At 37.8% G+C, this 13,277-nt stretch overlaps 1 protein-coding gene across 4 annotated transcripts in view; it reads left to right on the forward strand.

The window, feature by feature from the left end:
- Ano4 (anoctamin 4) overlaps positions 1-13,277 on the forward strand; it is a 329,923-nt gene that overhangs the window by 168,703 nt on the left and 147,943 nt on the right. For all 4 annotated transcript variants that reach the window (XM_069991146.1, XM_069991120.1, XM_069991129.1 and 1 more), the window contains 2 exons: positions 2,569-2,705; positions 9,833-9,991. In XM_069991146.1, the coding sequence (XP_069847247.1) occupies positions 2,569-2,705; positions 9,833-9,991 (296 nt within the window). The remainder of the gene's footprint in view (positions 1-2,568; positions 2,706-9,832; positions 9,992-13,277) is intronic.

Here is a 13,277-nt window from a genome sequence, read left to right on the forward strand (position 1 = left end):
TCTATTTACCTCCCAACAGTGCCATGCTGAGACTAAACTTTACGCACCTGGGGCATTGGGAGACATTTGAGATCCAAAGTCTAGCTGCCACTGTGAGGGAATTTTCTAGCCCCAGGACACCACTGAGCAAACAGAAACACAATTCTTTATGTCTGTGCAGCAGAGTAGAGAATGGCGACCACATCATTCTACTGTGCTAAAATATGTTCACCCCGTTGCTCAAATGAACTCAATGTCTACTTGAAATTTAATCATTGTACTTGAAACTCTGAAATTGTGGCTTGCACATAAGAATGATGTTAGCAATAACACATATGCCAGAGTCCTAGGTCAAGGGATATTAGAGGAAAGGGGCTCTCAGATGTCATTAGAGAATAGTTGAGAGGCTGTTCAGCCTTCATTTTGTCACTTAGCAAATACATGTTGAATGTTTGCTCTGTGCTAGAGTCTCTGTATACCAGCAAAGCCAACAAGTCCACTGCCCTGTGGAACCTGTACACTAATGAGGTAAAGAACCAATAGACAAATGAATACAGAAAGTAGTCACATGTTGAGTTCAGGGTTGGGGAGAAAGTAAAATAATGAGTGGAGAATAATTAGAGAGGGGATGTGGCTTTATGACATAGGGTAAATCTTTGTTCTTGACACTTCTCCAAATACTGGATATACTGTACCTCCTCAAAAAGTGTCAGCTTCTTTCTTTGAGTATCTGAAATAGTTCTGGCCCAGTATAGGCACCCCCCAAACCACAGCTACATAAAAAGCAAAATCAAACAAAATCATGATGATTACTTTGTAGTGTTATGGTCTAAAAACCTCTTGCAAATGTATTAGTTTACTTTTAACTGCATTTACTAAAGTATCACAAGCTTAATGACCTCAAAAAACACACGTGTATTATTTTTTAACTTCTGAATGTCAGAAATCCTAAAATCAAGTGTTTGTTCCTTCTGGAGGGTATAGGAAGAATCTTTGTTCTTGTCCTTTCCATCTTCTAAACCATACCACGTTTCCTTGGCTCATAGTCCTATCCTTCTTCACCTTTAAGGCCAGCAACATAGCACTTTCAGTCCATCTGACCTACCTTCTACTCCTAAAAACTTTCATTATTTCATTGGGCCTACCCATGTGACCCAGGATAATATCCTGATTTTGAGATATTTGGCTTCCTCACATCTACAAGCCTTTAGTAATATACAATAACATAGTCACAAGTTCCAAAGATTAGATCCCTTTGGAGGACATAGATCAGCCTGTCACAGCAAGCAATAAATGTTAACATTATTCCCATACACATCTATTTTACTTCAGTAAAGGAAAATTTGAAGTGTTAAGCCTGAAGTCACATGCTTGGCTATCGCTATAGAACATACTTCATAGTTAGAGTTTATTCTCTCTGTATCAAACACTTGCTTTTTCCATTATTGCCTTCATAATTAACACTAATTGCGTTTGTTTGTTTGTTACATGGCAGAAAGCAACATGAGTTTGATTGTTTAATTCTGCTTGATGCATGAGGCACATATTACTAATTTTTTTGGTTGATTTTTGGGCTTGACCTCTAGGCCTGGGCTCTGTCCCTAAGCTCTTCAGCTCAAAGCCAGCACTCTACCACATGAGCCACAGTGCCACTTCCAGTTTTCTGGTGATTTATTGGAGATAAGAGTCTCATGGACTTTCCTGCCACGGTTGGCTTCAAACCATGATCCCCAACTCTTAGCCTCTTGAGTAGTTAGGATTACAGGCATGAGCCTGTTCTCCAAGTGTTCACTTGGCTGTTTTTGATACAACTAAAGAAAAAGGGTACTACACTGCCAGCCCATACTTTCTGTTGGTGAGGAAGTAACCCACACCTACCAATACTTTCTACTCTCCTCTAATTGTGCTTAATTTTTAACACAGTAGAACATCTGAACATGGTGGAACTGGGACATTCAGCCCTTTATATAGAGGCATGATGTGAATACCGGCAGCCTTTTGGAGCAGTCTTTGAATGACTCATTGCATCACTTCAGTTAGAGGTAGAAAGAAGGCAGAACATCTAACTGCATGCTTTGTTCTTTGTCCAGTCACAAATGAAGAAAAGAGATCATGAAGCCATGCAAGCCATGCAAATGGCCCTTTGATGGGTTCATTTATCAAGCCATGTGACACTTAAACTAAACACTTGAACAAACTAAAACAATAAAAATGTATAGCTCGTCTCTTAACCTAGAGAGTGAGTTCTCAGAAGTCTTAAATGGAAGTATCTTATACTAAACAACTATGTGAAGTAAATTTAAACAAGCACTTCCCATTACATGTAAGACAAATTATATTCATATGATGGAGGCACTTTGCCTCACATTTTCCTCATGTTTTTTTAATGAGTACACTATCACTGCTTGGTCAAATGTATTTACATATCACGCAATTTTTCTCTTAGGAAATGATATACCAGTCACTCAGGATTTTATTGAAACAAAGAGAGGCAGAGAAAACTAAAGGGATATTGTCTTTCCTTTTAGTGTTGATTTCGAGATCCCAAGTTCTGAGCCTCACTTTTAATTATATGTACTTTGGTTCCAGTGGCCAAGGATGTCAATATTCTTTTTGATGAATTAGAAGCTGTCAATAGTCCTTGCAAAGATGACGATTCTCTCCTTCACCCTGGGAACCTGACAAGTACTTCAGATGATGCCAGCAGATTAGAAGCTGGGGGAGAGGTAAGAGTGTGTAGTTCTTTTTTTAATTGTAAAGGTGATTTATTGAGGGGTTACAGTTACATACGTAAGGTAATCAGCACCTTTCTTTTTGAACAGGATTACCCATTCCATCATTTTTTCTCTTTACCCACCCCTTCAAGAATGTATAATTTTTTCACTACCAAATTCATTCTATGAAGCTATAATAACCCTCATCCCAAAACAAGGCAGGGACTCATCAAAGAAAGAGAACTATAGACCCATATCTTTGATGAACATTGATGCAAAACTTCTCAACAAAATTTTGGCCAGTCGGTTTCAACAATTCATCCAAAAAATCATACACCCCAATCAAACAGGATTCATTTCAGCGATGAAAAGCTGGTTCAATATATGCAAATCAGTTAACGTAATTAATCACATCAACAAAAGCAAGGATAAGAATCATATGGTTATCTCAATAGATGCAGAAAAAGCATTTGACAAGGTCCAACACCCCTTTATGATGAAGGTTCTGAAAAACTAGGAATCCATGGAACCTTCCTCAATACAATAAAGGCTGTATATGACAAACCTAAAGCCATTATTATACTCAATGGTGAAAAACTAAAGCCATTTCCTCTAAACTCAGGAACAAGACAAGGATGCCCACTCTCTCCACTGCTCTTCAATCTAGTATTAGAATGCCTAGCTAGAGCAATAAAACAAGATGCAAACATATAGGGATTCAAATTAGAGAAAGAAGAAGTAAAATTCTCCCTCTTTGCAGATGACATGATCTTGTATTTAAAGAATCCCATGGACTCCACTCCCAAATTACTCAAGGAGATTCAAAATAGCAGGGTATAAAATTAACCCTCAAAAATCAATGGCTTTTCTATATTCCAACAATGAGGAAAGTGTGACTGAAAACGGGAAAGCAACTCCATTTGTAATAGCCCCACAAAAAATAAAATACCTAGAAATTAATTAACCAAAGAAGTGAAGGATCTCTATGATGAAAACTTTAAAAACCTGAAAAAGGAAATCAAAACAGAACTTAGAAAGTGGCAAAAACTCCCATGCTCCTGGATTGGAAAGATCAACATCATGAAAATGGCAATACTTCCCAAGGCTATCTACAAATTCAATGTGATACCTATTAATATTCCAACCTCATTCTTCAAGGAAATAGAAGAGGCAATCCAAAAATTCATATTGAACAATAAAAGACCCCAAATAGCAAAAATGATCCTCAACAGAAAGAACAGTGCTGGAGGAATATCAATACCAAATTTCAAACTCTACTACAAAGCCATAGTAATCAAAACAGCTTGGTACTGGCACAAGAACAGACCTCAGGACCAATGGAATAGAATTGAAAACCCAGAAATGAACCTACAGACCTATAGCCATCTAATCTTCAATAAGGGAGCTAAAAAAATAGAATGGAAGAAAGACAGCCTCTTCAGTAAATGGTGCTGGCAAAATTGGTTAACTACTTGTAGAAAACTAAAGCTAGATCCTTATATATCACCTTGCACCAGAATCAACTCCAAATGGATCAAAGACCTCGGAGTCAAAGCAGACACTCTGAAAACATTACAGGATGGAATAGGAGAAACCCTAGTCTCCTTGGCACAGGCCAAAATTTTCTTAATAGAGACCCAGAAACACAACAAATCAAAGAAAGGTTGGACAAATAGGATTGCATGAAATTGCAGAGCTTCTGCATGGCAAAGGAAATAGCTAGCAAGATCAATAGAAAGCCCATGGATTGGGAGAAGATCTTCACTAGCCATACAACAGACAAAGGTCTCATATCTAAAATATATCTGGACCTCAAAAAATTAAATCCCCCAAAAACAAATCTTCAAAGAAACAACTGCCCAATAAATAAGTGGGCTAAAGACTTAAAGAGAAACTTCTCTGAAGAAGAAAGAAGGATGGCCAATAGACACATGAAGAAATGCTCAACCTCCCTAGCCATAAAAGAAATGCAAATCAAAACAACATTGAGATACCACCTCACCCCAGTTAGAATGGCTATAATCAAGAACTCTAATAACAACAGATGCTGGAGGGGATGCGGACAGAAGGGAACCTTACTTCATTGTTGGTGGGAGTGTAAACTTGTTCAACCACTTTGGAAAGTAGTATGGAGGTTCCTCAAAAGACTCCACATAGAGCTTCCCTATGACCCAGCAATCCCACTTTTGGGCATTTACCCAAATGATCACAAACAAGACCACACTAAAGCTACCAGCACGACTATGTTTATTGCAGCAGTATTTACCATAGCTAAGATATGGAACCAACCCAGATGCCCCTCAGTAGATGAATGGATTAAGAAAATGTGGTATATATACACATTGGAATTCTATACCTCCTTCAGAAAGAATGACATTGCCCCTTTGTTAGGAAATGGAAAGACTTGGAAAAATTATATTAAGTGAAGTAAGCCAGGCCCAAAGAACATAGGTCCCATGGTTTCCCTTATTTGCAATAATTAGTATATGTCTGAGTCAAGCAGAAAAGGTTAGATAAGTTGATGTTAGGGGAATGAACCCCAAGATAAGTATCCACATGTTTTTTGTTTTTTTTTTCCTTTCATGTAATTGTTTCTATCATATTTATAAGATGATTTCTCTGTTGTTTTGTATGTCCTTCCCCACAGTATAACCCATACTTTCACTGTTTTTGATGTTGGTATAATTTGTGGAGGGGAAGGGAAAAAAACAAATCGTTTAACTAGGGATACAGGTGGACCCTTTGCAACAATGAGATGTACAAGTCCTTATGTTGAAAAAGGAACTTAACAACTTTGTTGGGAGTGGGGGGAGGAATGGGTGGGGGGAGGGGAGTATGGGAAGGGATGGGAAGGGGAAACAAGGCAACAATGCTGGATAAGAAATGTACTCGTTATCTTGCCCATGTAATTGTAACTCCTCTGTATAATAAAAAAAAGAATGTATAATTTTTTAAGAGTACAATTCTTGATTCACAACTTTTTGTGTAGCATGTTCCAATTCACTGTTTAGAGTCATAATCTCATCAAAATGCAGCTTCCTGAAAAACAAGGACATGTTTTATGTTTATTTGATGTTCTGCCATGGGTCTCATATTTCCGGGATCCTAAATCTACTCAAAAGGTTTTTCTTTTTCAAAGCATGCATTTACCTTCTTTTTTAAATAAGTTTTTTATTGTGAAAATACAGAGGGGTTACAGTTACATGAGCAAGGTAATGAGTACATTTCTTATCAAGCATTCTTGCCTCCTCCTTTGTTTTACCCCTACCATCTCTTCCCTCCCACCTCCTCAACTACACTCCCCCATCCTTCTTATACCTAAAAGTACTTTATTTATACAAAGAAAGCTAAATCACATTGTCTAGCATTTTAAAATTTACTCTGGGTGCCACTAACCAGTAAATAGAGTCTGTGCAAGGGTAGACATCCTTGAATAAATCCCCCAGCACATAGAATGATGATATATAGCTACCTTATGTAGATGGTGTTATATGAAGTCTCTCTAAATTTTCATGTTCCTCTGGAAACTTAGTTGCAGTTGTAAATAGACCCATTGGTTCATGTGTCATTTTGGAGAAAGAAACCTGTTGTTGGGGGCATGCACTGTTGCTCAATGTGTGTCCCGCTGGAGCATAATACATTCTTTCAGCATGTACTAGACAGAGGTGATGTGCACACAGAATCAGAGTAATTTATTTGTCATACATGCTTAATGTCTTTGTCATTTCAAAGCCAAACTCTTGAAAGGAATACACCAGAGGACAGGGATAATGATTAACTTACACTAAGCCTTGTAGATCTCTCCTCACAAATTCTACTACCTTCCATTCCTCTTTTGTGGTTGCCATTTTTTAATTTAAAAACCATTCTATCTCCATCTCCTCACAGGAATACTTTGGATGGTATACTGTGGGATGTTAGAGGGACATTCTGAAAGGGACTTCAGAAAGGAGCTGATTTTATCCCCGACCTTACTGATGAAGACATAGTCTCAGAAATGTAAGGCTTTTGCTGAAGTTGGCATAGGTCACTGAGCCAACCTTCCTTCTGATGTTGCTTTCCAATTTTACTATTATTTTACTTATTTATTTTGCAATGCTAGAGATTGAACCCAGGGCCCTGTGCATGTTAGGCAAGTGTTGTAACATCGAACAACATTCCCAACCTGAAACCCTGGTTTATTTGTTTGTTTCTTTCTGGTACTAGAGCTTAAACTCTGGGCCTTGAGCTCATTCCGTTGGTACTTTACCACTTGAGCCGTGTCTCTAGCCTGGCTTTGTGCTGGTTAATTAGAGATGGAGTCTTTCCGATTTTTTCCTGCCCAGTTTTGTTTTGTTTTTTTGTTGGGTCCGGTCGTGGGGCCTGAACTCTGGGCCTGGGCGCTGTCTCTCAGCTCTTCAGCTCAAGGCTAGTGCTCTACCACTTGAGCCACAGCGCCACTTCTGGCTTTTTTCTTATTGTTTATGTGGTGCTGAGGAATTGAACCCAGGGCCTCATGCATGCAAGGCAAGCGCTCTACCACTGACCCACCTTCCCAGCCCCTGTCCAGTTTTGTTTTGAATCATAGTCTTCTGGGTCTCAGCCTTGTGGGTAGCTAAGATTACAGTCCTGAGCCATTGCCAGCCATCCACAGGATGTTTTCTTACTTGGCAAATGATTAATAAAGTATTTATTTGAGTTGACTCTTAGTTCCTTGGAAGGTAAAACCCAAAAGATGGCCAGTGAAGATAGAGGTTACTGTTAATACTTAATGTGTGGACACTTGATGTGTGGGCTAAGACTTTCCTTTTGAATGAATCTACATACCTGATGCTTACATAAATGTAGTTTGTAACATTCCCTCAAGTGCTGGCATGTTTGCTTTCTTCATATTAACTATTTGGAAATTGATGTATTTATGGCATAGAGAAGATAGATTCCCCATTTCTGCTTGGATGAGTTTGCAAATACAGTTTGTGTGTGTGTGTACACATGTGTGCGTGCATGCCTGCCAGTCCTCGGCTTGAACTCTAAGCCTAGGCACTGTCCCTGAACTAAAGGCTAATGTTCTACTGCTTGCACTACAGCTTATTTTTAGTGGTTAACAAAAGGTAAGAGTCTTAAAGACTTTCCTACTTTTCTACCCAGGCTGTATTCAAACCTTAATCCTCAGATCTCAGGCTGCTGAGAAGCTTCGATTACAGGTGTGAGCCACTGGCACACAGTATAGATAGAATTTTGGAATCTATTAGCCCAAGAAACTTGGCTCTCTCCTGACCAGCCTGTACTTTTTCAGTTGTATAAGATTACAAGCCTGAAATGTCCTGGTAAAAATTCTACCATCTTCTCCTGTTCTTTACTTTTTAATTATGGCAAAATATTTGTAACGACTACATAAATTATAAAAGCATAATTGTAAAATGTATAATTATAAAAGCATAATTGTAAAATATTTGTAACGACTGCATAAATTATAAAAGCATAATTGTAAAATGCATCCTTTGAAACAGGGTTCATTTTCCTAACATCACCTTATCTGACCTTTTCTGCTTGACTCATACATATACTAGATATTGCAAATAAGGGAAACCATGGGACCTATGTTTCTTTGGGTTTGGCTTACTTCACTCAATATAATTTTTTCCATGTCTTTCCATTTCCTAACAAATGGGGCAATATTATTTGTTCTGACAGAGGCATAGAATTCCATTGTGTATATATACCACATTTTTTGATCCATTCATCTACTGAGGGGCAACTGGGTTGGTTCCATATCTTAGCTATAGGAAATAATGCTGCAATAAACATAGTTGTGCTGGTAGCTTTAGTGTGGTCTTGTTTGTAAACATTTGCGTAAATGCCCAAAAGTGGGATTGCTGGGTCATAGGGGAGCTCTATGTGGAGTCTTTTGAGGAACCTCCATACTACTTTCCGAAGTGATTGAACAAGTTTACACTCCCACCAACAATGAAATAAGGTTCCCTTCTGTCCGCATCCCCTCCAGCATCTGTTGTTATTAGAGTTCTTGATTTTTGCCATTAAGAATACATCTTATTAGTGTTCACTGCTATATGATATTCAACTGTATGCTCATGTTCAGTTTATTCATTTATTGTCTGTCCATAGACATCTTACATGATTCAAAATTTTAACACTTCTATTATAAAAAATGTTGCTATGAATATTCATATCCATGATTCTTGGTTGCTTTACCAAGACTTTCTCTAGGGTTATGTTACCCAAACATTCAGTTTTATAAGACAATACTAGTAGATTTCCTAGAGTTCATGACTTTTTTTTTCATTTGGTGCTGATTCTAGGGCTTGAATCTAGGCACTGTCTCTGAGCTTCTTTGTTTAAGACTAGCACTCTTGTACTTGAGCCATAGCCCCACTTCTACCTTTTTTGGTAGTTAATTGCAGATAAGAGTCTTCATAGAACTTTCTTGTCCAGGATGGCTTTAAACCACAGTCTTCAGATCTCAAACTCCTGAGTAGTTGGCAAATTCACAAATTTTAACTCTTACCCCTAGAACATGAGAATTCCTATTTTTTCCTGTGGGGATACTTGTGCAAGTTTTTTTGAAGCTTATTAATTCTTCTTAATGGGAAAGACAAACAGTTTCCCCAAATTAGCAGATCCCCTGGGATGTGCTCAATGTACAATTTTTTTTTTTTTTTTTGGTCAGTCATGGGGCTTGAACTCCTCAGCTCTTTAGCTCAAGACAAGCACTCTACCACTTGAGCCACAGCACTACTTCCAGTTTTCTGGTGGTTTATTAGAGGTAAGATTCTTATGGACTTTTCCTGCCTGGGCTGGCTTTAAACCATGATCCTCAGATCTCAGCCTCCAGAGTAGCTAGGATTACAGGTGTGAGCCACTGGTGCCCAATTTCATTGTACAAATTTGTTATACTCTTTAAAAATATAATGCCCCACGTCTTTGCCCACACTTGCTAGTTCAGATGTTTTGTAGTTTATCCATTTCACCTAATACTTCTCATTCTTTTGTTTTTTCTTATCTACATTTTTTTGTGAATGGTAATGCAACTTTAACAAAGCAGTGAAAGCATCAGTTCATTTGAACATTTCTTTCATATGACTTATCTAAAAGCTCAGGTTAATGATTGGCTTAATGAATCCCTGTCTTCTTGTTTGCAGACAGCTCGAGAAAGAAACAAATCAAATGGACTTTACTTTAGAGACGGCAAGTGTCGAATAGACTACATTCTTGTGTACAGAAAATCTAACCCCCAGACTGAAAAGAGAGAAGTATTTGAAAGAAATATTAGAGCAGAAGGATTACAAATGGAGAAAGAGGTAAGTAGTTGACTTGGATAAGAAACCATAGGCATTCATCTATGCACCTCAAGCATTCATTTAAAACTGGGCTGTTAGACATTGTGTTACCAGAACACATCATTTAGTCAGGGTTTGCCAATCTTCAGTATTGGGGGAAATTCCAGCAATTAGACTTTGGAAGCATAATTTGCCTTGGAGAGCATTTTGATGCCAAATGATTCTATCAAAATATTCTATTCCAATTAAATGGATTGTCTCAAGGGTGATTATTTACGTGACTTCCTACATCTGCTTCTTCTCTATGTGAATGAGAGATTCTGTTCACGTATATTAAAGAAAACATTGGATAAGCTGTAGTGACTCCCTATTGGGAGGTGTCTTGATTTCCAGAAAGCATAATGAGCTTGTCATCCTTGTTTATTAAAAGAAACTGGCTGGCTAGTTGAGCCCAAACAGATAAAACTTACAATGATTCCGGTTGTTTTTGTTTGTTTGTGTAAACTTTGTTTTATTTTTATTTTTTTGGTGCTTAACCTCAGAGCCTAGGCTCTATCCCTGAGCTTTTGTGCTTAAGATTAGTGTTTTACCACTTAAGCCACAGCTCCACTTCCAGCTTTTTGGTGGTTTATTGGAGATAAGAGTCTCATGGACTTTCCTGCCCAGGCTGGCTTCAAATTACAAGCCTGAGATCTCAGCTAAGATTATAGGCGTGAGCCACTTGCACCTAGCTATTGGTTCCAGTTTTCAGCGACATTTAGATTGTATCAGCTTCCTACCTCAATTTACTTTACCAGGGATGGATTTGCTTTCTTTCTCTTCCATGCCTTCACTGAGTAAGGAAGGTTATTTGTTATTTTGGAATTCCAGTCCTTGCACTTGCTAGGAGATGCTCTAACCATGGAGCCACATCTCCAGCCCTACTTGGTTCTGGTAATTTTTGATAGATCTCATTTCCTGCCTAGACCTGACCCACCTATATGTTGTGCTTCCTGTGCAGCCTGCATAACAGGTCCATACCACCACATCCAGATTTTCATTGAGAAAGATATTATGAACTTCTCTGCCTAAGCCTTGAACTTGGATTCTAGCAATCTCAACTTCCCAAATAGCTAGGAATACATGTGTGAGCTACTCACGCCTAAGTTTTACTTATAATGTATATATTAATTGTACAGAAAATTGATTTCATGATGTTATTTCCGTATGTGGAAATAACTTTGTTCACATAGCTCTTACCTCCCTCTCCTCCTATGTATCTCTGTCCTCTTCCCAAATAGTTCTCCTATTGTATATGTGATAAAACATCTTTTAAAATATATATAAATACATATGTCCACATATTCTGTATATGAGAGAAAATAAGATTTTTTTTGAGAATCTTCCAGAATTTGATGTTCTCTGGTTCCATCCATTTTTCCCCCCCTGGCAAATGACACAATTTTGTTCCTCAGTTCCACCATGTAAATAGACCACATTCTCTCTATCTGCATGGAGACTCTTAAGGAAAAACTAAGTAAATACAAGGCTCAACCAGGACTTGGATAGGAATCTAAAATGGGTTTATTGTGTGCTCAGAGAAAATGGGAGTTTGTGGAAGTCGATGCTGTGAAGTAAATGGTGTAATTCTTGTCAGATCTGCTCTAAACTTGGCAAAGCTTCAGGAGTTTTTCATAATCAATAAGAAAAGCATATTGGCAGTACAGATGTTTGCTTCTGCTCCTTAATGTAGAGGGATAGACCTTTGAAGTCAGATGGGCAACATCTTGTTTGGACAATGCAGATGAGCAGTTCATGCATTGCATGAAATACTAGAGGAATTTGTATGTTCACACTTGTTTAATTCAGATAAATGGAATATTTCCAGACATTGTAACCTTGATGATACAGAAGCAGTGTTCTTCTGGAATGACTCCAGCAGAATTGGAAAGTGGCTAGATACTTGTTACCTTACGTGAACAACTTCTCATTTCAGCAGAATGTAGTCTGCTTGCTCAAAAGACTTTCAGTGTGAATTATCCTGGAGAAAAAAAATTTAAAAATTGAATATCTTTTTCTACTTTCGGGGGATCCTAGAAACTCTTTTCTTATGTCTTATTAACAGAGCTTTGATACATCTTAGTCTTTAAGTTTGTATTGAGGCATTGTGTACTGTCTTTTCTACTTCTCCTCCTCCTCCTCTTCTGCCTCTTTTTATGGTGGCACTGACATTTGAAATCAAAGCTTTGAACTTGTGATGCAAGTATTCTACCACTTGAGCCATGGCTCCAGTCCTTTTTACTTTTTGTTATTATTATTTTAATGTAGACTCTTGCTTTTGGTTTAGGCCAATGTTAGACTACAATGTTCCTATTTATGCCCAGCTCATGCCTGGATTTATAAACATGTGCTGTCATTCCTGACTTATTTTTTTGAGCTGGGATTCACTATCTTTTTGTCCTGTCTGGCCTCAAACCATAGCTTCCCAATCTTCATGTAACTGGGATTATAGGTATAAACTACCTACCTACCTACTATCTTCATACTAATAGCACATTAATATGCATATCCCTTAGAACTATTTCTTTGTCCTTTATTCCTTCTCCTAAGTGGCAGAAATTTTATATGAAGAAATGAAAGCTCAGAGCAGCCATGTGATTGAAATAATGAAAGTTTATTCTGGGAGTTAGAGGCAATTGGTAGAGTACTAGGCAATGAGTGAAAGTATCAGGTACTGAGTTAGTTGGAGTCACAATGGCAGACCAAAAAAAGAAAAAGAAAAGGAAAAAAAAGTTTATTCTGATTTGTCAGAATTGAACTTCCCATCAAAATAGATGAATTGTCCAATTAATGAAAGATTTTTAAGCTTCCAAACTCTGTTTTCCTTTTCTAGGGTTTCCTCTATTTAAATCTCTTCAAATTCATTCCTTGCATTACTCATTCAAATTATTTTTCCAAATAATACACATTACTAAAAAGCATCCAGACCTTCTATTGTGAATCCTGAACTATCATCTGAACTGCATGATCAGACTACTAGAAACCCAACAGGTGGCAAAGTCCTTGCCCTACCATCATACCACACATGACAGCGTGGACCATTGTGTGATAAGGGACTGCTTGGATAATTCAGGTTGCATATTAGATTATTGTATTTATTATAATTTTTTTAAAAATTAGTAGGTATTGCATTTAATATGTTTTAGAAAAAATAGTAATTGGAAAAATAGCAATGTTACCACATAGCAATACATCAAAAATGAGCCGATGACTCATACCTTTAATAATAGCTACTGAAGAGGCTGAGATAGGAGGATGGTGGTTCAAA

This window comes from Dipodomys merriami, unplaced genomic scaffold (genome assembly GCF_024711535.1).
Source record: "Dipodomys merriami isolate MVZ:Mamm:240054 unplaced genomic scaffold, mDipMer1.0.p SCAF_10, whole genome shotgun sequence".
Lineage (NCBI taxonomy): Eukaryota > Metazoa > Chordata > Mammalia > Rodentia > Heteromyidae > Dipodomys > Dipodomys merriami.